Raw genomic sequence first — 23,417 nt, 5'->3', positions numbered from 1 at the left:
AAACAAAGAAATGGTTTTGATGCTGTCCAAATTTTATTTGTCTTCCGTACTTATTGTACTTAGATTTATACAATGTTGAATAACATTTGAGAACAGACCACTTAAATTGTTAATTTCCAAAAAAATAAATCATTACGTCGCAGCTTTAGAACGCGATTCAGGTAGCAATAATTCAATTGATTGCTTGAGTAATTATATGAAAATTGTTATGGCTATGATCAAGTTAGACCTCTTGTTGGTATATGTGGGAGCAATTTACCACTCGTCATCTTCAGCTGCAGCAGGGGGAGGTGCTTGTGGTGCTTGTACAGCAGAGCAGGACTAAAATTATAAAATAATTAAGAAATTTACCACAAATTTTTAGACACAAATTATTTTACCCTGATGTCCGAGTGTCCTCCACCGCCAAAAGAGCTTCCACTCATGAATCCACCACCTCCCAAACTTAACAGCCACTCAGGAACATTCTGCTCAGCCTGAAAAAGGTGTCAAATTGTAACTCATTTTTCATTATTTTTAAATCTTCAAAATATTACTTGAGTCAGAATTTTGATCAAAGCAGGGGCAAGATTTTGGTCGTACTTGTCATCAAAGAAGGAAATTGCATTTCCTGTGTGGCCCACACGTCCAGTTCGTCCAATGCGATGGACGTAGTCATCGACTTCCTTGGGAAGGTCGTAGTTGATCACCAAGTGCACCCCGGCGATGTCTGAAGAAGTTAATTTAAATTTAATTCCCTTAAGACACAAAATAAAAATTTCAAAATACATACCAATTCCTCTGGCTGCAACATTAGTGGCAACGAGGACTCTGTGTTTGCCCTGACGGAAGGCTCTCAGGGCACTCTCTCGCTCAGGCTGCTCTCGATCACCATGGATGCTGGTGCTAGATACCTGCATTTCGCACAGGTAGGCAGCCACAAAGTCGCAAGTCTTCTTGGTTTCAGTGAAGACCATAACCTTGTGGTTTGGATCTAGGGGAAAATTATTAATTTTAGTAAAATAAGTTAAATTTAAGGAAAACATGATACCTTCTGCTCTGAGCATTTCCACCAATTTCTCTCTCTTGTCAAACTTAGGCACTTGGAGGAAGCTTTGGGTGACATCAGAGCAAGCACCTCCAACCATGCCGACCACAACATACAAGTAGTTGATCAAGTATTTGCTGGCAATGCGCTGGATTTCATTAGGGAAGGTGGCAGAGAACATCACCGTGGTCTTGCTTCCCTAAATATAACAAAAATATAATATTTGGTAAAATGATATTAATGATCACTGCTCACAGGTTTAGGCATAGCATCGTGGTTCATCATTCTTTCGATATCCATCTGGAATCCCATGTCCAGCATTCTGTCAGCTTCATCAAGAACAATGAATTGGATCTTCTCATAAGAGAGCTTTCCACGGTTGATGAAGTCGCCAAGGCGACCAGGTGTGGCGACGATAATGTGGCAGCCGCTCTGAATAATAATTGTATAATTTTAATGGGAGAGTTTGTAAATAATTTTTAAGGTCTATAGTACAGCAATTTTGCTCATTTGGTGGTTGGAACCGGTGCCGCCATAAATGAGCCCCACTTTGAGAATGGTGTTGAAGGCAAACTTTAGGGCCTCCTTGTGGATCTGCATGGCAAGCTCGCGAGTGGGCGAGAGGATCAAACACTTTGGCTCCACAGCCCCTGTGGAAGAAACAGACAAAGATTCCTTGCTTTCCAGCAAGACGTGCATGATAGGGAGCAGGAATGCAGCCTAGAAAAATTATAAATATGTAAAATTTACAAAAAAAAAAAAAATTACAATGTATTCTTACAGTTTTGCCTGAGCCAGTTTGGGCACAAGCCATCAAGTCTCGGCCATTTTTGATAATTGGAATGGCATATTTTTGGACAGGTGTGGGCTTAGTGTACTTGGCTTTAAGGACGTTTTCAACCAAAACACCACGCAGATCACAAGTTTTGAAGTCATCAATAGCAGGAGGCGAGCCGTCTCCATTAACCTAGCATTATTTTTATTTTACAAATAAGAATAACTTAACCTTTCAACTTTCAAGTTAATATAAAGATGGCATACCTCAACTTTGATTTTCTCGTACTTGTCAAAGTTGATTCCAGCTGAGTACCCTTCAAACAGGTCTTTTTCGTCAGTGGAAACATCAGGAGGAATGTAGGGCTCTTTCCTTGGCCCTCCCTCGCCTGTAATTAATCAAAAGAAAAATAGGCTTTTAGTATAATCAGAAGAATAAAGAAGAAAATCAAGTTAGTTTTTCTATATCATGTTAAAATTAACTAAAATTTATAAATATATTATGATAAAAATTTATAATTATTATAATTTGGCTTAGCATGAAATATAGATAAAAAAAATTAGTTAATTTAAATTCATTTTCCATACCATCGTCCTGGCCATTTCTGTCAAAGCGGCCTCCTTCACTGTTGCCTCCAAATCCATTTCCGTCATCATTAAAGCGTCCACCGCCGCCTCTGCCACCTCTTCCTCCTCCAAATCCTCTGGTGCCTCCATTAAAGTCTCCTCCGCCTCCCCTTCTTTGGCCTCCAAAGTCATCATTGCCACCATTGTCGTTGCCAAAGCGGCCTCCATTACCACCTCCGAAGCCTCCGCCTCCAAAGCTTCCGCCTCCGTTGTCATCATTGCCAAAACGGCCGCCTCTGTTTCGGCCTCCAAAGCCACCACCTCCGTTGTCATCATTACCAAAGCGGCCGCCTCTGTTTCCACCTCCAAAGCCACCACCTCCATTGTCATCATTGCCAAAGCGGCCGCCTCTGCTTCCGCCTCCAAAGCCACCACCTCCATTATCGTCATTGCCAAAGCGGCCACCTCCATTTCCGCCGCCAAAGCCTCCACCACCACGGCCTCCAGAATTTTCATTTCTGAAGCCACCTCTTCTGTTTCCACCATCCGAGCCGCCTCCAAAGCTTCCACTGTCTCCGAATTTGCTGCCGCCTCCAAAGCCTCCGGAATTGTTGTCACCGAAGCGGTCTCCACCATTGTTGTTGCCAAAAGAGCCGCCTCTGCCACCACGGCCTCCATAACCGCCACCTCGTCCTCCACCTCGATTGCCCCCTCCAAAGTCGTTGCCTCCGCTGTATGCGCCACCCCTGTCGTTGTTGCCACCAAAGCGCGAGCCCTGATCGTTGCTTCTGTTGAAACCACCTTGGCTGAAGCCAGAATTTCCGCTGAAGCTATTAGACTCGCTGGCACTTGGATTTGTTTGAGCAATTGCTCCTCCCCATCCAGGCTGCAATCAGAACATATTTTATTTACTGGAAGAAAAAATGTCCGGATATATAATTTTTTTCAGAATAATATGTACAATTAATGAATTCCTAAACCTAACACCATCAATGGTTTTAACAAACTTTCAATATAAACTTACGCTGGGTTCATCATCCCAATCATCATCCATTGTGAGTCAGTTTTTTTTAAAGTCTCGTCTGTAAAAAGAATATTTTTTGATTAATATTGGAATAATCGAAATAAAGAAATTCAAAAATATTGTCAAATAAATTTGCTTATATAGATGATGGTGTGTCTTCAATCAAGATAGCACTTTATGCACACTAAGATTAAATTTTTTCAAGAGAAAAAAACTTGTTAAAATCTTGTAAGCTTGAATATTTCTTGCAGGGTTATGATATTGAAAGACGGAAAAATATTTATCTTAAAAGGAACGCACATAACAATATTTAAAATGTATTAAAAATTTATAATTATGTTTTATACACTAAGTAAAAGTGCTTAAAAAGTGCATAAAGAGTGCGGAGTTTTCAGGGTGCTGGCTTTACGCTACATAATATTCAAAAACGCACTTAAGCGTCGAGTAGGATAATATTATAGAATAACATAAAATGCTGACTCCGCGAACAAGGTGGCTTGAGACCGAGTATATTATGTATAATTATAAAGCGTCATAAGAGTATTCTAATTAATTAAAAAAATCTTCCACGAGACACAGTGATCAAGTTAGTCATTATCTATTAATTACTAATGAGAATTTGAGAATTGTAACATCAGGTACATTATAGACAAAATAATTTATGTACAGCAGTTATAAGCATGAGACTTTTCATAAAAAATTCACAGTGAAGCGTCGGTAAAATGTCTTAAATTTCGCTTCTTCAAACTGAAATGGAGGAAAAAATGGAATCCTATGTGCCATGTGCGCCAAATCTGTATTTTATGCATTGCATACATAAACTTGGCTTTCCATATTTTACGATTTAAAGAAGATTTTATGCCACACGCGCATTTTTCCAATCAAAAAAATCTTCAAATCACCTGCAAAGAGAAAAATGGCAAAAAGATTTGAAATTATTTCGGTGGTTTTACTGCTCTCCAATATGGACGCCAGCACGCGGATTTCATAATTTGCAGATTTTCCATGGAAAAGAGGAAAATCTTTCCATGAAAAACGACACCACGTAAGAACGAAGACATAAAGAACCAAATATTGACACAAAATGAAAGCTATCTGTTCAAAAATACCCAAAATTTGAGAAAAATCTGGCCAGCTTCAGGGCGTCCGTGGGTCCTGCTTTGCAAGTTGGAAGATCAGAGACAGAAATTTTCGACTTTTGACAGGATTTGACGGAGAATTGGCGCACTCCAGTGGATCGTATTGCAAGCCCCGTAGCAAGAATTCCTAGTGAGCCAATCAGCTTGGCTCTCTCAAGGTGGAATTGCAACCGCTTTGAGTCAGAGTATCTGATTGGCCGAATCATCCAAGAGAAGAAGAGCAGCGCGCAAAAATTCAAAATGCAAAGTTACGCCCCTCTAATTGTTCATAGGTGAGCAAAGTGGAGGATTATACTTTGATTATGAGGGTTTAAAATAGATTTTAAAATAATCTGATAAAAAAATTAATTTCTATAAACAACTCATCGTTTCTCTTGTACTTTCCAAGTTCTTAGAGCTTTATAATGAACGGAAACGGTTTGGAAAGCAATAATGATTCTAACCATCCACCTGCCGAAACAGCCAGCCATGCTGATTCTTATTTTGAATCATATGAAGATTTACATGTATGTTTAATAATCCTTTATTTTTATGTATTAATACATATTGTATTAAATTATATAAAGGTGCACCGACTCATGATTGATGACATCCCACGCACAGAAGCTTACCGAAAAGCAATTTTATCTTCAAACATTTTCAAAGACAAAGTTGTCATGGATGTTGGAGCAGGGACAGGTATGATAATTTTCCTTTGTTTAATTATTTTTTAAATTAATATTTTTTCATTATTTTCTCTTATAGGAATATTATCCTTATTCTGTGCTGAAGCTGGAGCCAAGAAGGTCTTTGCTGTGGAGGCCAGTCGAATGGCAGACGTTGCTTTGGCAAATTCAAAAGAAAATAACTTCGAAAATATCATTGAAGTAAATATTAAACAGAGGCATGCTTACTTTACATTAGAGTTATACCAATTCATGATTTTTATTCCAGGTCATACACAAGAAAGTTGAAGATTTGACTGAAGAAATCCAAGTTGATATAATAGTCTCAGAGTGGATGGGATTTTATTTGCTGCATGAGTCAATGATTGATTCTGTTTTCCATGCCAGGGACAAACATCTTAAGCTAGGGGGGAAAATGTTTCCTGAGTATGCCACCCTGAGTTGTGCTCTTTGCTCAACGCCTTCGCTCTTTCGAGACTGGAGTAACGTTTTTGGACACAAAATGTCTGCAATGCGAGTTTTTGAGCGACAGACGTTACTATCTAAGCCCCAGATTGAAGTTCTAAAAGATGATGACCTTCTCTCAGTGAGCCGAAACATCCTCACCCTTGACATGAACAGTGCTACTGTTGAAGATGTCTCTGTAATTCGTAGTAAGGTCTTCATCTCAACGCACAAGCCTGGATGTTATCAGGGCGTTGTTCTGTGGTTTGACGTAACATTTCCCGAGCCAGATGAAGACGATGATGGTGCATGTGCAGAAATAGTACAACTAGACACATCTCCTTACTCTGAACCAACTCACTGGAAGCAAACTATTATTTTGTGGCCAGAGGACAGAGAAGTTGAAGAGGGAGACATCTTGGGGTTTGAACTCTTTTTGGGAAGGTAAATTAAAAAAGCTTCATGCCATCCTTTATTACTTATTTTCTTTTATCTTCCAGGAGCAGCCCAGTAAGTCGTTCTTACATCATGCAATTGACAGAACTGGACCCAGCTACTGACGAACACCCTGTGCCTTGCGAGTGTGGAAGTGCTAAGTGTGACATAGTCAGGGCCTTTCTTGAGCAAAATGAGTTTGCTGACCCAGATGCAGAAATGCCCTCAGAGAGGGACTAAATAAGTAAAATTAAATAAATATAATTTTCTATAACTTTATAAAAATACTATTTTGATTTCCTCCTCTATCTAAACAATTATTCAATTAAACACTTTTACGATTAAGTTTTCAATTTTTTTGAAACATTTTCCATTTTATTTTGTACATAGTAACATAATCAACATGTGTGCCTTGGGCAAATTTTACTTGGGGTGTAATTACTAGTAAAATGCAAGGCATCAACAAAGAGTTAAGTAAGAAGTAATTCTTTTCCGCACTGACAAAAACAAGATGTTCCTTTTTATGATCCGAAACGAGTAATGGCTGATCTTGACTTTTTCATTATTACATCTCTTTTAGTATTATTTTAATAAAAGCTACAGTCCAGGGGGCTTTCACCTAATAATTTTGTATCTACGCAGTGAATGTGGCAAAGAAGTCCTTAACGACCTTCTTCAGCTTAGCGTCGGTATCGTCTGTGATCTTGCCTTCCTTGGCAATGCTGGTGAGAATGTCCTGGTGGCTGGTCCTAGAATTTTAAAAGTTAGTTTGTAATTCCTGATGATGAATAAATTTTTTCATTTTTTTATGTATCAACCAATATAAATCCCAATACAGTAATAGTATTGGGGGAATAGGGTGGTTGCATTTTGATTTGGCAAACGTTCAAAATAGTTCCAAGTTATAATTAACTTGACCCTGAGTGCGGTTTGCCATTTGTATCTAAAGTAACCAAGTGTTGACTCACTTCATGTGCTGAAGGAACTCCTTCTCGAAGGTGGTGATCCTTGCAGGGTCAAGCTTGTCAAGGTGACCACGCACACCGCAGTACACAACAGCGACCTGCTCTTCAATAGCCATGGGCACTGGGAAATAAAATTTAAAATATCAGCCTTCCGTTCCTTACAGATTTTGTTGAATTATCCTTACCATACTGTCCCTGCTTAAGCAGCTCAGTAAGGCGGACACCACGGTTGAGGAGCTGCTGGGTGGCAGCATCCAGATCGGAACCGAATTGGGCAAAGGCAGCAACCTCACGGTACTGGGCCAACTCGAGCTTCATGGAACCAGCCACCTGCTTCATGGCGCGAGTCTGGGCGGCAGATCCGACACGGGACACAGACAGACCGACGTTGATGGCGGGGCGGATACCCTTGTAGAACAACTCAGTTTCCAAGAAGATCTGGCCGTCAGTGATGGAGATGACGTTGGTGGGAATGTAGGCGGACACATCACCGGCCTGGGTCTCAATGACGGGCAGGGCAGTCAGGGAGCCACCTCCGTGAGTCTCGCTCATCTTGGCTGCACGCTCAAGCAGACGGGAGTGAAGGTAGAAGACATCACCAGGGTAAGCCTCACGGCCAGGGGGACGTCTCAGCAGCAGAGACATCTATGAAACAAAATGTTATAAAATTTATATAATGAAATAAAATCTTTAGTGGTATATCTTTAAAAATTTATATTATTTTTGCTGTGAAATTCACCTGTCGGTAGGCAACAGCCTGCTTGGACAAATCGTCGTAAATGATGAGAGCGTGCTTTCCGCTGTCACGGAAGAACTCTCCCATGGCGCAGCCAGAGTAAGGAGCAAGGTACTGCAGGGGCGCAGCATCAGAGGCAGTGGCAGAGACAATGATGGTGTACTTCATGGCACCTTTTGAATAAAATGTGTTATCTAACCGATTCAGAATTAATGTCTATTAAAATTACCAGAGTCAGTGAGCCTTTTCACAATCTGAGCCACAGTGGACCTCTTCTGGCCAATAGCAACGTAGATACAATACAGCTTCTTCTTTTCGTCATCGGCGTTGTTGAATCTCTGCTGGTTGATGATGGTGTCAATAGCCAGGGCGGTTTTGCTGTTTGAATATGCAAATCATTGAAGGTTCTATTAAGTTCAATTTAAAACCTACCCGGTCTGTCTGTCACCGATGATCAACTCACGCTGACCACGACCAATGGGTACGAGAGAGTCCACAGCCTTGATTCCGGTCTGCATAGGTTCGCGCACAGAGATGCGAGGGATGATGCCAGGGGCCTTGACTCCCACACGCATTCTGAAAATTATTATTTAGGTGAGATTGATAACCTCTATTTTGTAAATTTTTGGCTGTACAATGAAAGAATAAAAATTAATTATTAAAAAAATAATACAAATTTTGCCTTTATTTTGTTCACTCACAAATTGTATCTGACATTTAATAATTGACTTATTTAGCCAATATTTTACCTGGACTTGGTGTTGACGGCTCCCTTTCCATCAATGGTGTTGCCAAGAGCATCAACGACACGTCCCAAGAGCTCAGCGCCGACGGGTACGTCGACAATGGCACCGGTACGCTTGACAATGTCGCCTTCCTTAATGAGCTTGTCGTTACCAAAGACGACAACACCAACGTTGTCAGGCTCCAAGTTGAGGGCCATACCCTGATGTTGAACAATTATTTTTTTTTACTTTTTCAAGCAGGGTGGAGGGCAAACCTTGAGTCCAGAAGAGAACTCCACCATCTCATCAGCCTGGATGTTCTTCAGGCCATAGACACGGGCGATACCGTCACCGATGCTCAGCACACGGCCCGTCTCATCCAAGTTGGCCTTGGGGGTGGCGCCCAAAATCCTCTCCTCCAGGATGGAAGAGATCTCGGCAGCACGCTGACTGCAGGAAACATGGATGTGGCGAGAACCAACCTGCATGGTGGGCCATGACAGCCTGGCGACCTGAAAGGTCAAATACATAGTTCTGCTTGTAAAAAAAAATCACCAGATCGTAAAAAAATTAATTATCCTTGCGATTTCGTCGGTAAAAAAGCTTCAATCCCATTAAGTATTTTATAATTCAATTAAGAGCAAAAAAAAAAAAAAGAAATTGTCAAATTTTATAAAATTCGGCTTGGCTAGGATTTTTTTCAAAAGGTTTATTAATGGAACATTTTTAATTAAAAGAACAGTAGTTAGGTTTCAGATCATAAATAGCATTATTTTGTTGAAAGATTAGGTTTAAAAGTTATTTTCTGCATTAAACCACGGTACCGAAAATTTTGAGGACAGCTGATGCGACAAAATGTCTGCTGGCCGAAATTAAATTTAAGTCATTATCATAAGGAAATCTAAAGCTTACAGTTTCCCACTAAACGAAGATAGTTTTAAATAGTTTAATAAGTAAGTTAGGAGTATTTTCTAAGAAGCAGTAGAAGCTTTGACGTGAAAAGAAAAGTTTTTAACGTGGTTTTGCTTCAAATCGACCCGGCACCATAAGGGACGGTCGCACAGAGGGCAAATTTTGCAAAGTGAAAATTGGTGATTATGCAAGTTTCGCAAGGAAAATTTGAATTCAGAAGTTTAAAGGGTACTCTCAGGTTTTGGTTTGTTACCTGTGAGGAGCTTTGTGGAAGCTGCCTCGCCACCGCAGCGGCTAAACGTGCGGAGAGGAGAGCCATTTTTGCTATCTCGCACCGGAAACAAAAATGGAGGAGGAAGGGAAGAGGCCGCGATGAGAGAGACACCAGCGCCACGCAAGTCAAGAACCCCGGTCAAATGAGCGATCCCGAAAATTTTGTAATTAACCAATTTTGGTTTTTCGGGTCTCATATCGTCTTCTCATGTTGAAAAATCTAAAATATAAATATTAATCATTTCTAAAATATTTTTTTTTATTAAATATAAAATGAAGAAGTTTTGTGAATATAAAAGTCAATGTTTTAGCGCGAAATTTAAACAAAATATAAGGATTATTAGGTGACAAAAATGTAAACCGCATATTGGACAAGAACATATTAAAAAAAAAATTTGGTAATTCCAATTTACATTCAGAGAGTTTTCTCAAGAAATAATTTGGTCTGCAGTATTTATAAATTTATGTATCCTGCTATTTAAATTTGCAAAGAAATTAAATTATTTCTTTCAAAAATTTCAGACAGAAAAATCTTAAAATATTTTTGATTAGCATTGAAATTATTAAATGTTTGTAAGCGATGTACAAAACAATTTTATTTAAAAGGGTGCATCACAATTAAGCTGCAAACAAGGAGCTAAAGAGCTCATTTTTAGCTTCCTCTGTCCAATCTCCTCGATCAACGGGTGCCATGAAATTTACTAATTTGGGCATCACCGTATATCTAATTTTTCTGCCTTTTGTGGCCCTTGTGTCAATTTTCCTCTTCATCTTACTCCTCAACTTCTGTAGCGAAATCCACTGTCTATTTATAAAATAAATAAATAAATAAAATTAAATTAAAACATAGATTTGTGCAAGAAGTTTACCTTCCGAGCTGGACAGGGTCAGTTACACCCTCCGATTTGTGTTCGATTAACTCCCTCAACAGTTGGTGATAAAAGTCATCATCGTCAAATATTTCATTGCACAGAAGTTCATCATTGTCTTCGGTTCCCTACGAATTTTCTGTTTAATTTACCATAGCAATAATAAATAAAAAATTTACTTCTCCGTTCTCTTTTTCTTCAGTGCCTAAGATTTTGTAATTTGACCTTTTTGTCCTTGTCCTCTTTAAAAGTCTGGTCCTATCGGCTAAGATGTGCTCGATTTGTTTCAGAGTTGATTGCTCAAAGGCACTGAAGTTCTTGCTGCTGAATTTCCCTTGAGCAATTTTTGTCTTGTCACTCCACTTCTGGATGGTGGAGTTCCTGAATCCCAGGAAGTTGCAGTGTGAATCGCTGATACTCAAACTCAAGTCCTCCAAACGCATTTTCTTCTTCGGCTGTTTACTTTCCTCCACCTCCTCTTCTGATTCAATTTCTTCTCCACTGCTGGGAATTTCTTCGTCATTGTCCTCCTTTTGGTTGTCACTTGACTTTTGCCTGATTCAAATGTTAAAAAAATTTAGCACTATAAATCATATTGCAGGAATAAATGATTCACCTTTTGTTTACAGATATCTTTTTTGTTTCAGGGTTTTGCTTCAGCAATGCATTCTAAAGGAAAATAAATATTAATGCAAATCACTCTTAAAAATGGTCATTTTTATTTACCTGCAAATCTAAAAATTTCTCCAAAAGTCCCGTAACTTTACCCAAGCATTTCTTTTGCGCAGTTTGGAATTCTTTCCCTCCCGCAGAGGCAAACTTAGGAAAGTCACCTGATACTGGCAATTGATTAGCCAACTTGACGTTCTTCTGCATCTGGATCCTTATCTCTAGCAAATTATCCCACAGGACTGTTAAAATGTAAAGATTAATTAAGTTCAAGAGTTTATTGATATTTTTCTTACGAAGCTGATTTTTGACAGCATTTCCCTTTTGAACTTCAGAGTCACGATCTACAGTAGAAAAATGCTGAAAGGCAGTTGCTTCCCCCTCAGGTTGATCTCCTCCCTGAGGAAAAATGTCTCCATCGTCGCTATATTCACCGCCTTCAGAGTCCTCTTCAGAGTCACTCTCTTTGCCATCTTCTACGTCCTGAGAGGTGCTGATGGGAATAAAATTAGTAAGTCTTGTCTATGAAAATAATTTTTACAATTTACTCTTGCATCAAATTATCATCATCATCATCTGAAAGCTCGTCAGATTCTTCCATGTCATAGTTGCCACTGCTTTCACCTCCAGCAACTTTGTCCTCTTCTTCAACACCATCATCCGAACTTTCGCCCTCATCGCTGCTCTTGTCGAGGTCCTTTCTTGAAATCTTTTTCCCTGCATATCTTTTGTCATCAAGAGTGACTGACGCTGCTTTCCGTCTGAGTGAGCTCACTTGCACCTCTTCGCTGTCGTCATCCTCATCAAAATGATCAGTCAACTTTGCTCTCGTGTCTGTAAAAACAAACAATGCAATATAAAGAACAAATTACAAAAATAAATATTTCACTCAATTTTTTTGCATACCTTCTTCAACAGCATCGTCTTCTGGATCAAAGGAAGGAGTGGGATCAATAAGAGAAGCGAATTTCTCTGATATAGGGGCATTTTTAAATTTTTTTGTAGTCATTTTAAGAATTTAGAAACGAAGACTAAAATTCACAACTCAAAATCATGCACAGCAAACCACATGGCGCACATGGCGCATATGATGCGGTGAATGCGGTCCTGGGTCCTCCTGATTGGTCCTGATCAGTGCAGTGGCAGTGGGTGTGTTGGTGTGGTGTGTAAACACAAGTCACACCAACCTAATAAAAACAATTTTCGAGAAGATTTATTTCAAGAAGTTAATTTTTCTCCTTCTTTCCAATTTTAAATCTAGCAAAATTATAAGACAAAAATAAATCCTCATTTTTTTCATTTTGCTTGGTGCTCTCGCTAACATCTTTCTTGCTCCCAAGGAGGTGCTGCCAGTTGCCGCCATGAATGGGACTATAATTGGAGCAAAGGGGAGAAAATTGGCTGCCGTCAGCGCCTCGCCTCTGGTGTAGAGTCGAACGCCAGGGAGGGGAGGAGGGTTTTAAATGAAAACGAACGCTATTTTGTGTTCCCTGACAATTTCTGTGGATAAACAAACACATGCACTCTATTTTTAAAACCCAAAGAATAATCACAGAGAACGAAAAAGCACGGAGTGGGGGTAGGTATATAAAGCTGCCGTAGTCCATGCATCTTATCTTATTGTTATAGCATCTGTTGAAGTTGAATCCAAGTTGAATCTGTTCGTCCTCATTTGCCTTTGTTGTACACGTCGTAATTGTTTAATCGTTTTTGTTAAACTACCCCCAGTCCACTGAGTAGAAATCAGCGCTGACGAGGTGCTCAACACTGCACGCACTACACTGTCCGGTATGTAAGAGCCAGAAAACAAACGTTATTATATATAAATTTGTAACTAAAAAAAATACAATTCATTTGCCGCGTGTTGCGCGCTATGCACGCATTAACTAGTCTGAAGCCTAAATAAAATTTAATATATATTTTCCTGGATATTTTCTTTTTGCAATTAAATTTCACTTAAACGCGCGTGAAATTAATTGATAATTGTGTGTACAATTATAAAAACCGCTCGGAATGCGATCCCGAATATGATTGTTAAGAATGTGGAGCATTGCGATCAGCGAGATCAAGTCGCACAGTTGCAATTTTTGTAGCCATTTATTTTGTCGAATTCAAAATGCACCACATTCTACGACGGTGTGTAGATCATGGATTCCTGATGACAAATAAAAGGCGCTTGTGCCCCAGGCTTATTAAATTGTTTTGTTCTCAGTTCTGACATACCAAATAATTAAATAATTATTCCCATTTTGTCGACATGCACAGTCAAACACAAAAAGTGAATATTCAGAGAAGCAGCCGTTGCACAAATAATACTCTCTAGGAGTGCAAAGCCGAAGTAAGTGCTGAGCCCAAAACAGCAGACAGAGGAATTCACCAGCTAGCTAGCTGCTTTGTCACCTCTTGATCACGCGCACCTCTTTACATACATCATGGCCACTACCACTAGCGGCAGCGGGCAGGTTGATCCAATCATAGCCACAGAAATGAAGAAGAAAAAAGTAAGCTCACTCATAGTTTAATTATGTTGCATTATATTTATGTTTCTGCAGCTTCTAAAACATCCGTTGCCGGCGGACATTTCATCGAAATCAGATGAAATTTTAACCGTTGCCTTGGAGGCCGCCAAAAAGCAGTCCGGTGGCGCGCCAGCAAAGCAACCTAGATTTGCAAGCAATGCTTAGTGCTAGGACTTCTCACCACATTTAAAAAGCCTTGCATTGATGACCAACAGCTGTTGATTGCAAATTTCTCCCTCACGTGCAAAGAAATATTGAGCCTAGGTATATTTTATTGACTTAATTCCTGATTTAACCATTAGTTAGCCACATATGGTAATTAAATTATTATTTTTTTTTCATTTTTTCCTCTTTTTCTTATCTGCTTACAGCATATCCAGAGCAAGCCAGAACCTCTGGCTTCTGCTGCGTAGAAGGCTGTAAACGAAGGTATGTTAAGAAACAATATTGAGAGCATTAACTGGACAATAATTTTATGTAAAATATAAATTTCTTTTACCATATATTGACTTTTTCTCACTTTTAACATTTAATGATATTCTTATTTATTTTTTTATTATCAAAAAATCAAGCGACACACATACGCTTTAGTAATCTTCCTTTGTTGTAATGTCTTGCAGAACGAGACATTTAAATAAATACTCTGAATCTGAATAAAGCTAATAATTTCAATACCTTTACTTTCCAAAGGGGAAGCATGAGAGCTGACAATTGTCCTCACCAAACAACATATTGCTGTGGTTGTGTACTAAAGGATGGGAAGAAGTGTGCTATAGATGAAAATTGTCCGTGGCCTGGCAACTCGTTTTTTACAATGTAAGCTAATTTGTATGTAATTTATGTGAAATCTCCATGTATATTGTGTTTTAGAAAAAATCGTCGACAAGGAGATCATGGTGGTGCAGCCGAAGAGAGTTTCGACGCAATTCTTCAATTATCAACGGAGTTTGAGAATGCAAAGGTTTGTTTTGTTTTTTATAATTTTTTTAACTTGTTCACTTATATTATTTTTAAAGATACTGGCTACACCACTGACTTCGAACGATAAGACTCGCTTTTCCAAGATCCTAAGCGCAATGAATCTCGATGTCTACAAGGAGCCTGCTGATGCGAAAGCATCAGCCTCAACCGCGAAACTGCCAGATCAAGACAATGTATTTATCTTTCTACAAATCATACTCAACGAGTTTCGCAAGATAAAGAAGATAAGCACATCCCAAGAGCAGCTAGTTCTTCTCTACCAGTTTGCCCAGGCTTCAGGAACACTCTATTCACACGGTAAGGACATTATGTAAATTATAGGTTCACACTAGCTAACACACAGAAAATTGCTAGCATAAATAAGTCAACACCCTTAGTTCTAAAGCTGATGTGGAAACTCTTGTTTTTGCAGTTTTTCTTGGCGAAGACCATCTTTGCGGAATTTGCTCTATTGTGGCTGCTGAATTCGAGTCCTCGTGTCGTCACGGCAACTATTTTTGCGGTCATTGCTGCTACATGGAGGACAACAGCTCTTCGCTTTGTGACTGGAACGGAAATCGCTACCTGCAGCTGCCGAAGTAATCAAATTTTCTCATGGATGTACCTGTTTATTTGTTTTATATATTATTTATTTTTATTGAATTTGTTTGCGTTTTAAAATTTACGCTCACCTTTTTTTCGGCTACACCAAGCAGCAGAAAAATAAGAAAAAGAACAACAAGAATTGTCTGTGTCCGTGTCTTGTGATCCCTCTGATCGTCTGTGTGTAAACACAAATTACACCTACCTAACAAAAAAAATTGTCCGAGATGATTTATAACTTTTCTTATTTCAGGTTTCAAATGTAGAAAAATTGTATGACAAAAATAAATATAAGTTAAATTGAATTGTTAAATTATTTTCATCACATCTGCACATAAGTTTTACATGCATAATATTCCGTTATGGAATTTTTAGCTTGTTGGCTAAACTGATATGGTGGGTGGTGGGTTGTAAGGAGAGTAAAATGGGATAGGAGAGGCGAAGAGGAGGTGGCTTATGGCCCAGCTCAATGTTAAAAGATAGGACTGGGCCCAAGGTCACCCAGACAGTCCCGCCCCTTCGCCCCTCCTAACCATTTTACGCTCCTTAGTGGGTTGCTTGGTGGGCTGTTTGCTGCTGGATACATACTTGTGTGCTTGATATTGTAGCGATGGCCGAGTTGGTGCTTTTATGTAATATTTTGAGTTGTTGATGCCACTGGCGATGTCTTGATTTTCAAAGGTTTGAACCCAGGAAACCAAATTTTAGAAAACGGAGTTAAAATTTTTGATTTATTAAAATATTTTCAGAATTTTGAAGGAAGAGGATTTTGAGGCTAATGAAATTCACATCTTGATGACGAAAAGTTGTCAAATTTCTAAATTTATTAACGATGGGCGAGGGCAATCCAATAGCCGTTGTTTACCTTTGCATTGACGAAGAAGTTCGAAGGGTGGCCATCAGCAAGAGCTGTTCCACTGCTGAAGACCTCTGCATTCTTCTCTCCAAGGGTCTGGGCATAGGTCCTGTAGCTCGACACTTGTTCTCCCTCAGAGTTCACCCATGCATCGACAGCAATCCCATATGGCTGCACCCCAACGTGGCTCTAGCCTCGCTGGACAACCTGGAGTTTGACTTCAGGATGCGTTTTCGCATTGCTACTTTCAGCCGCCTAAAGAAGGTTGACATCAACGCCTTCAATTATTTTTTCCACCAATGCAAAAACGACATCATCGAGAACAAAATCCAGGACATTGTCTTCGACAAGCACAGGCGAGCCCTTGCTGGTCTTGGAGTTACAGACATGTACCGGGTGATCCTGGAAAAGAAGGTGCCCATCTCGGTGGTCAAGAGGGACTACAAAAAGTACATTCCGAGAGAAGTTGTCAAGCATCACTCATTCTTCATGAAGAGACCCATCATGGAGAGTTTGGACAAAATCCAAAATAGTGGACAGAACGATCCTGCCTTTGTCAAGAGTGTTTACATCAAGCGCTTTGAGGAGATGGCCCCTAACTATTTGACTGAAGAGTTCCGAGCCCTGACTGACGAGGCTGGAGTCGTTTACAAAATCAACTTGAGTGTAAATCCGTTTCACAAAACGTTGCCTGGAATTTGGATCTGCGTTGAAGGAAAGAAAGACGTAAGCATTGGATAGATCTTAAAAATTGATCACAATAAAAATAACCTTTTTATTTTTAGTGGAAAGAGTTGTGTTCAATAGAAGGTCTGTGCTACATATCGGTCCGAGACGATGGAACTGTGGAGATATCAAGGAGAAATGGAATCCCTTCATACCTGAAATTTGCCAATAAGCAAACCATGTACTCATTTGTCAGCTTACTCGACGGCTACTATCGTTTAATCTCAAAGTGGACATTCAACCTTTGCATTGACTTGTTCACTCCTTCGCTGCTCAAACTTGGTCTCCTTAAGTGCCATGGACCTGTTGGGTAATTGCAATTTTTTATAACCTCAAAAATAAATAATTAAACTTTGAATTTACGTTAGCGGGGAATTTTCCTATGCCAAATTGGAAGAAAAACGTGGCTGCAAACCTGGCTGCTACATTTTACGAGAAAGTGAGTTGCAGTATGAAGCTTATTTCTTAGATGTCTGTGTAGATGGAAGGCAAGTGCTGTAATGTTTGCTTAATTTAATACTAAATTTCCTTTTATTGTAGCTCAAAACCAAAGACTTACAAAATTGAGAAAATAAACTCCGGCCAATTTTTGTTTCAAATGGATGGACTAAGCTACTCGAATATAAATGAAATCATCACCAAGTACAAAGCTGCTGGTGGCGAGATTAATATAGAAGAGTGCTTACCTCCTTCTGAATATGGTTTGGATTAAATTTTACCTACTTTTTCTTCAACTCAATGGCGGTTTTAATATTTCAGATCAATCTCCTCTTCTCTTGTGCCAATTGGATAATGCGAATATGGATCAAACGTCCAGCATAAGTGGAGAATTTAGCGGCCCACGATGCATAAATCCCAGAAATATGCAAGTTTTCAAGGGTAAGTTCTAATTTCGATTTTAACAACTTCTACTTCCTTTTATTCCTTCAGGTGAGAAGAAGTTCCAAGAAGGAGGTCTTTGTGCTGTGTATCGTTGTGTGCTGCAGTTATCAAAATCGACCAAAGTGGAGGCAGCAATGAAAGTTCTAATGTCAGAATATGAAGATAAATACTACAAAGTAAAACTACTGTTATTTCTGCTTCAAATATTTTAATTCTTATTCATTGCAGGAGTTTCTGAGGCTTGCAAACCAATGGGCATTCTTGCAGTCTAACTCTGTGGTCAAATTCTATGGAGTGACCCTGTGCAGTCCAGTTGCCATGGTTACTGAGTACCTGAAGCTTGGCCCATTAGATCAGTATCTTCAGAGAAATAAACCTATTATGAAACCTGAGGATTTGGTCGAAGCAAGCACAGCTCTTGCTACTGCTCTTTGGCACATGGTACGTAATTATCGGAAAATCCTAGAACAAAATTATTAAATAAGTTTAATTCAAGGAGGAGCAAGGAATTGTCCATGGCAACGTTCGCTGTCACCAACTTATGGTTTCCGGTCACACTGATGATACTTTCGACGTGAAGCTCACTGATCCGGGACTACACCAATACAGCGACAAAGAGTAAATAAATCACTTTAAGATAACAATAAATAATTTCATCTTCAATTTAGCATTCCGTGGATACCAATCGAGTGCTATAAAAATATGGGCTCTGCTGCAAAGTCGGTTGCTGCTGACGTCTGGGCATTTGGCACAACTGTTTGGCAAATTTTTTCATATGGCCAGAAGCCGTCCAAAGCCGATGAAACTTTTTCAATGAAAAAGGTTGGAAATCAAGGCTTTTAAATTAATGAATAATTACTAAATTATGTTCACAGTTTTATCTTTTGGGAAAGAGATTGCCTCCTCCAGAATACTGTCCATCGGATATTTACCGCCTTCTTCTAGAAACTTGGGACACAGATGTGCACAGTCGAAAGAGGCCCCAAGCAATCATGCGAGATATAAATCAAATCCTATACCAAGGTATTTACCAATTGCCTTTATTAAATTACATGTATTAAAAAACTTTTTTTACAGTTTTCAACTCGAGGCGAAAGCACAGTTACGCTACCGTCTTCCCTCAATCATTCCATGGCAATGGCGAAACGGTGTCCATTGCCAATTTTAGTCTCTCCACTTCAAGTTCCAGTTTGGCTTCTGGTGCCACAGGTTGGTTTTTTTCCAGAAATTTTAATACTGTTTTTATATTATTTTTCTCTTTAAAGATACGACCTTTTTGGATGAAACAAAAAATCCTTGTTTTGGTCTGCTAAACCCTGGACTGGAGCTCTCGTGTGATAATTTAAGCCTGAAAGATTCCCCCATCGATGTCACATGGCTTCAAAGAGAGGGGAGGGTAATGTTGGAAATCTCAAATTGAATAATTTTGACATTGTTATTTTAATATGCAGGATAAGCTTCCTGACCTGTCTTCGTTTTGGTCACGGATGGACTTGTCGAACCCGTGCATGACTCCTATTTTTGAGTTAGATGCTCAGTGCAATGTTGTGCTGCAGGGGAAAATTGGCCAAGTATTATAAAAACTAAATCTTTTAAAATTTCCAATATCTTTATATGAAACAGGGATTTTATGGTGATGTTTATCGAGGAATTTTGGAACGAGAGTCAATGAACAAAGAGCCAGAACTGGTGGCTGTGAAGCGACTTAAAGGAGATGCAATATCGAGTTGCTTGCAAGACTTTGAAAGAGAAATTGCAATTATGAAGGTAGCTATTAATTGAATTGAATTTATCCTTCAACTTTTGATAACATTTATTTGCCTTATAGACTTTGGAGCACCCAAACATTGTGCAGATTATTGGCGTCATCCAAGAGCCAGAAGTCACTCTAGTGATGGAGTTTGTCCAGCACGGATCTTTGCAAAGTTATTTGAAAATACACCAAGAAACTCTGACTCAAGCCCAGCTGTTAAAGTTTGCTCTTGATGTTGCTAAGGTGAATTCAAGAATTTTTCACGTTGAATTTTAAATTTCATTAATCATTTTTAGGGCATGGAGTATCTAGGTAGCAAAAATATTGTGCATCGAGATCTTGCTGCACGCAACATTCTTGTCGCCAGTGACAACCATGTGAAGATTTCAGACTTTGGGTTGGCCCAAAATCTGGAGAAGAACCATTACTATATTCTTAAAACTCACAGAGAGCTGCCAATCAAATGGTAAAAAAATCTATATATTTCATTGTATTTTTTTGTAATTATTTTATCAGGTATGCTCTGGAAAGTTTGCGAGACGGAAAATTTTCGCTTAGCTCAGATGTGTGGTCTTATGGAGTTACATTATACGAATTGTTCACTTTTGGCGAGGACCCAAAACTGGGGTCTTGGCCAGCAGAAGAGGAGGCCCGACAGCTACTGACTGCGCTGGAGAGTGGCCAGCGCCTTGCCTGTCCTCCCCAGTGTCCGCAGAAGCTGTACGTCCAACTTCTTGTGCCTTGTTGGAACGCCGACAGCCACAAAAGACCAACTTTCATACAGCTTGTTTCGCAGATTGAAAAACTGATCACTGCTTAATCCTTGTGTTGTTAACCTGCACTCAAAGCTTCCTGTGCCAAAGTCATTTGAAATTCTATGTTTTGTATCTTTGCATTTCAATATGGGGCGTTACATCTCTTTTTAAAATCTTCTTAGTTTTTTTTTTTCAAAAAATTGAAACTCGATAGATTACGTAATTGAATTTGAATATATAAATTTTATAAATAACTAGACTGATGTTGAATAAATGTGACACACAAAGTGTAATTATGTGATTGGTAGGTGAATCCAAGAATGAAAAATCTATTGAGTGTTATTTTCCTATTTGTATTTTTAAGTTTTTATTGGGAAAACTTTAATAAAAACATCTAGCACAAATTTTCAAATATCACATTTTACGAGTTTAATATCTGAACCTTGAACTGCAGTGGAAAGGACGCATCGCCCTCTGCTTGACGAGAAATCTGCGTGTGTTGCCAAGCGCATTCTCCGTTTCCTCCAGTCAAATCTGCTTTAATTGTCAAAGCTGAGCAACCTTTAAAATCTCCTGTCACAAAGGTTGATTGATCTGCAAATCAAAACAAAATACTTTCAACACTCACTTATAATTTAAATTTCTTACTTAATGGAACCATGAAACAGAGGTCGGGGTCCTCTCCGCAGATTTTCCATCGAATTTGGCCAGTCTCGTAGAGAGCTGTTGGCAAGCTGAGCTCAACACGTCCGATTTTCTGTTTTTCCGGGATCTCGAATCTCCATTCCAGGGAGCCACTTTGTGTGCCTTCTGACATTATTATAAACATATTAACATAAATCAAGCAAATAGGAAAAATTCAAAATTTTTAGTAGTACCTGCCCTAGCCAAATAAACCATTTTCCAGTCCCGCTCGACCTTTCTGGTTATATTGGTGGCTGATTTGACTCCACAAGCCCACCCGCTAATCTTGTCTCCTGAATCCCTGACATATACATTCTGCGCTGTGGAGTACTTCACAACCATCTGACCAGCTGCAAGCTCTTGCCCATTGGGTCTCCAAATCCAGTTGGAATTAATTTGACCGGTCTCCTGTCTAAATGCATATAATTATTTTTCAAATGTAATTTCTGTAATTTAAAAAAAAAATTATTTTAATTACCTTTGGCGCCTCCAGGTTTCTGAGCCAGAGGTCCTGCCTTGCGTTTCAGTACTTTTTAAAGCCTTTGTCTGACCAGGAATGTAAATCATCGACATCAGCTCATTGATCATTCTGTTATGAAGAAATTTCTTTCGAGTTGGAGTCACTTTCTCTTGCAGTCGGAATCGAATCACATTCAACAGATTCTAATAAAATTAATTACACACAACTCCTAAATATTATTTACTAGAAAATATTTACTTGGAGTTGTCTCTCCGTGCAAAGTTTTCTCCTTTTCTTCACTTCTGCCACCGCTTCCTGCGTGTACTTCCAGGTAACGTCCTGGACGTCATCTCTCGAGTACGCAATCACATAGGTCAGTTTCTTGCCCCAGCCAGCCGAGTAGGTGTACGGAGCGTCCAGAGTTGCCTCACACGCATCACAGTGGAGCCACCGATTTTGGGTCACGGACCAAACTTCCGTCCAGACGTGGTCGGTCTCATCGACGACTAGACGAGCGTCCAGATCAAGCGCCCTGCAAATCAGGGTAAAGCAATTTGCCCACTCTCCACAGCGACCTCGACGGGTCAGCAGCAACTTGGCTGGGTTGTTGTAACGATGGAAAGGCGTCTCATGACCAGATGGACAGGCAAAAACCTCAGTGCGTCCTGATTCCTGGAAAAAAAATGTTTTTTTTCTATCGATTTAAAAGTTAAAAATTTGCTTGCCTTCAAATGCTCTGGGTTTGAGCTCATCCCAACAAATGTAGTCTTGGCCTGACACTTATGGCATTCGGGCTGGTCGACCCACTTGAAAAATTCATATTTGAACCACTGCAACAGCTCATAGAGCATCAGATCTGGAAGTCCTCTTTCCTCTACATCTTCAACGCCAATTTTCTCCAACTGATGGTTGCTTAGAGCCTTCTGGGCTCGCAGCCACAGTTCGTCCACCGGAACCACAGACCTAGCCCTTGCTTGTAAAGCCTTGCTCTCATATTGAAGGACGTCGTGGGCGCGGGACTCAACAGATTGAAGAAACCTTGGACTCTATGGAAAATATCATAAATTTATAGTTATATTCTCATTTAATTTGGAAAATTCTACGATCGAGCTGGTGATTCGGTGGAACGTGGGAACTTTAAAGGACTCGCTGGTGAAATGCTGATCATCATTTTGAGCCAAAAAGGAAGTGGAAGCTTTCGATGTGAGACTTAATTGATTGGCGGACGTTGAAGGTTTTGGCTCGTTGATCTTCCTCTGCAAATTCGCCAATTTTTCTCTGACCGTTCGCAAGTTTTGCAGCGATGTGGACATTGCCATCACAAAACTGTCGTCTCCCTGCAAAATAATTTGATTAAAGAGATTCCGTGAGAATTAATTTTTACTTCATCAAAGCCCATTTCGAAAAGGCACTCGATCGCACCAATGGCGGGTAGCAGCTTTTCAGACACATTCTTGTTTGCCAACTTAAGACGCCTGTACTTGATTTCACTGGGGTTGTTGAGGATGTTGTCAGCCACTGTCAGCAGCAGACGAACTGCCGTCTCGAAAACATCCTTTGGGTTCTCCTCTAACTGGTCCACGGCACTCATCTTTTATCTCTCTGTTGTTTCATAATACATAAATGCCGAAATTTTTATTAAAATTTAAAAAAAAGGAATTCCGAAAAGTCAAACCTTCAAAATAAAAATTGGCCGGATTCTTTTTCAGCAAGAATATTGGTATAATTTTTAAGTTGTACAATGTTTTCGTAGTAATTATTTTTACATTCAGCAGATTTTCACTTTTCACCTGGCACGCCCCTTTATAAGCTTCTGCTGTCGGCCGCTAGGAAATGATATATAATATTTAATTTTAGCAAATATGATAATTCATAATGATAATTATATTATATGGATATTTTATTCTTAAATACTAGTTATTACTTATTAATAAAATGCCAAGAGAGTGAGGTAAATTTGGACTGGTTGAAAAATAAAACTATCCTTTTTCCAGA

The 23,417-nt window shown here is 39.4% G+C and overlaps 7 protein-coding genes across 9 annotated transcripts; 3 read left to right on the top strand and 4 right to left on the bottom strand.

The window, feature by feature from the left end:
* Positions 1-14: 14 nt before the first annotated feature.
* On the bottom strand, positions 15-4,654 carry LOC132198595 (uncharacterized). The gene is made up of 12 exons (XM_059622710.1): positions 4,502-4,654; positions 3,393-3,450; positions 2,390-3,254; positions 2,069-2,190; positions 1,809-1,994; positions 1,523-1,747; positions 1,283-1,459; positions 1,031-1,226; positions 773-973; positions 537-709; positions 381-476; positions 15-321 (listed from the first exon to the last, which is right to left on the bottom strand). Exons 2-12 carry the CDS (start codon positions 3,420-3,422, stop codon positions 256-258), a joined length of 2,337 nt encoding a protein of 778 aa, XP_059478693.1. The 5' UTR covers positions 3,423-3,450; positions 4,502-4,654; the 3' UTR covers positions 15-255.
* Positions 4,655-4,761: 107 nt separating this feature from the next.
* Positions 4,762-6,339, top strand: LOC132198598 (protein arginine N-methyltransferase 6). Its single transcript, XM_059622712.1, has 6 exons — positions 4,762-4,803; positions 4,920-5,037; positions 5,098-5,209; positions 5,276-5,397; positions 5,465-6,084; positions 6,141-6,339. The coding sequence occupies exons 2-6, from the start codon at positions 4,936-4,938 to the stop codon at positions 6,313-6,315; spliced, it is 1,131 nt and encodes a 376-aa protein (XP_059478695.1). The 5' UTR covers positions 4,762-4,803; positions 4,920-4,935; the 3' UTR covers positions 6,316-6,339.
* A 77-nt stretch (positions 6,340-6,416) lies between these two features.
* On the bottom strand, positions 6,417-9,822 carry LOC132198596 (ATP synthase subunit alpha, mitochondrial). Its single transcript, XM_059622711.1, has 9 exons — positions 9,667-9,822; positions 8,777-9,013; positions 8,526-8,722; positions 8,209-8,352; positions 8,006-8,154; positions 7,780-7,949; positions 7,226-7,685; positions 7,044-7,161; positions 6,417-6,824 (listed from the first exon to the last, which is right to left on the bottom strand). The coding sequence occupies exons 1-9, from the start codon at positions 9,730-9,732 to the stop codon at positions 6,710-6,712; spliced, it is 1,656 nt and encodes a 551-aa protein (XP_059478694.1). The 5' UTR covers positions 9,733-9,822; the 3' UTR covers positions 6,417-6,709.
* Positions 9,823-10,241: 419 nt separating this feature from the next.
* LOC132198880 (protein AATF-like) lies at positions 10,242-12,348 on the bottom strand. Its single transcript, XM_059623155.1, has 8 exons — positions 12,131-12,348; positions 11,773-12,058; positions 11,521-11,717; positions 11,282-11,466; positions 11,172-11,224; positions 10,735-11,110; positions 10,556-10,683; positions 10,242-10,491 (listed from the first exon to the last, which is right to left on the bottom strand). Exons 1-8 carry the CDS (start codon positions 12,231-12,233, stop codon positions 10,305-10,307), a joined length of 1,515 nt encoding a protein of 504 aa, XP_059479138.1. The 5' UTR covers positions 12,234-12,348; the 3' UTR covers positions 10,242-10,304.
* A 349-nt stretch (positions 12,349-12,697) lies between these two features.
* On the top strand, positions 12,698-15,611 carry LOC132198881 (uncharacterized). 3 transcript variants are annotated; one of them, XM_059623158.1, is made up of 8 exons: positions 12,698-13,012; positions 13,548-13,725; positions 13,777-14,007; positions 14,115-14,172; positions 14,434-14,559; positions 14,614-14,704; positions 14,760-15,021; positions 15,137-15,611. In XM_059623158.1, the coding sequence occupies exons 5-8, from the start codon at positions 14,441-14,443 to the stop codon at positions 15,304-15,306; spliced, it is 642 nt and encodes a 213-aa protein (XP_059479141.1). In that variant the 5' UTR covers positions 12,698-13,012; positions 13,548-13,725; positions 13,777-14,007; positions 14,115-14,172; positions 14,434-14,440; the 3' UTR covers positions 15,307-15,611. The 3 variants fall into 3 exon arrangements, with proteins under 3 accessions (XP_059479141.1, XP_059479140.1, XP_059479139.1); XM_059623157.1 differs by having other exon boundaries at positions 13,490-13,725; XM_059623156.1 differs by having other exon boundaries at positions 12,698-13,725.
* Positions 15,612-15,840: 229 nt separating this feature from the next.
* Positions 15,841-20,697, top strand: LOC132198546 (tyrosine-protein kinase hopscotch). Its single transcript, XM_059622606.1, has 18 exons — positions 15,841-15,987; positions 16,056-16,888; positions 16,948-17,198; positions 17,257-17,376; positions 17,429-17,589; positions 17,648-17,767; positions 17,819-17,946; positions 17,999-18,211; positions 18,267-18,388; positions 18,439-18,592; positions 18,646-18,793; positions 18,848-18,979; positions 19,036-19,166; positions 19,222-19,341; positions 19,394-19,537; positions 19,599-19,766; positions 19,820-19,989; positions 20,040-20,697. Exons 2-18 carry the CDS (start codon positions 16,139-16,141, stop codon positions 20,341-20,343), a joined length of 3,336 nt encoding a protein of 1,111 aa, XP_059478589.1. The 5' UTR covers positions 15,841-15,987; positions 16,056-16,138; the 3' UTR covers positions 20,344-20,697.
* Positions 20,617-23,217, bottom strand: LOC132198547 (peptide-N(4)-(N-acetyl-beta-glucosaminyl)asparagine amidase). The gene is made up of 9 exons (XM_059622607.1): positions 23,098-23,217; positions 22,807-23,024; positions 22,526-22,759; positions 22,148-22,468; positions 21,681-22,094; positions 21,441-21,625; positions 21,157-21,374; positions 20,927-21,088; positions 20,617-20,872 (listed from the first exon to the last, which is right to left on the bottom strand). The coding sequence occupies exons 2-9, from the start codon at positions 23,011-23,013 to the stop codon at positions 20,700-20,702; spliced, it is 1,914 nt and encodes a 637-aa protein (XP_059478590.1). The 5' UTR covers positions 23,014-23,024; positions 23,098-23,217; the 3' UTR covers positions 20,617-20,699.
* Between the last annotated feature and the right edge of the window lie 200 nt (positions 23,218-23,417).

The sequence above is a fragment of the Neocloeon triangulifer genome, unplaced genomic scaffold (assembly GCF_031216515.1).
Source record: "Neocloeon triangulifer isolate White Clay Creek 2 clone unplaced genomic scaffold, ASM3121651v1 ptg000013l, whole genome shotgun sequence".
NCBI lineage: Eukaryota > Metazoa > Arthropoda > Insecta > Ephemeroptera > Baetidae > Neocloeon > Neocloeon triangulifer.
Note: the sequence above shows the minus strand (reverse complement) of the source record. Positions and strands in the feature narration are given on the sequence as shown.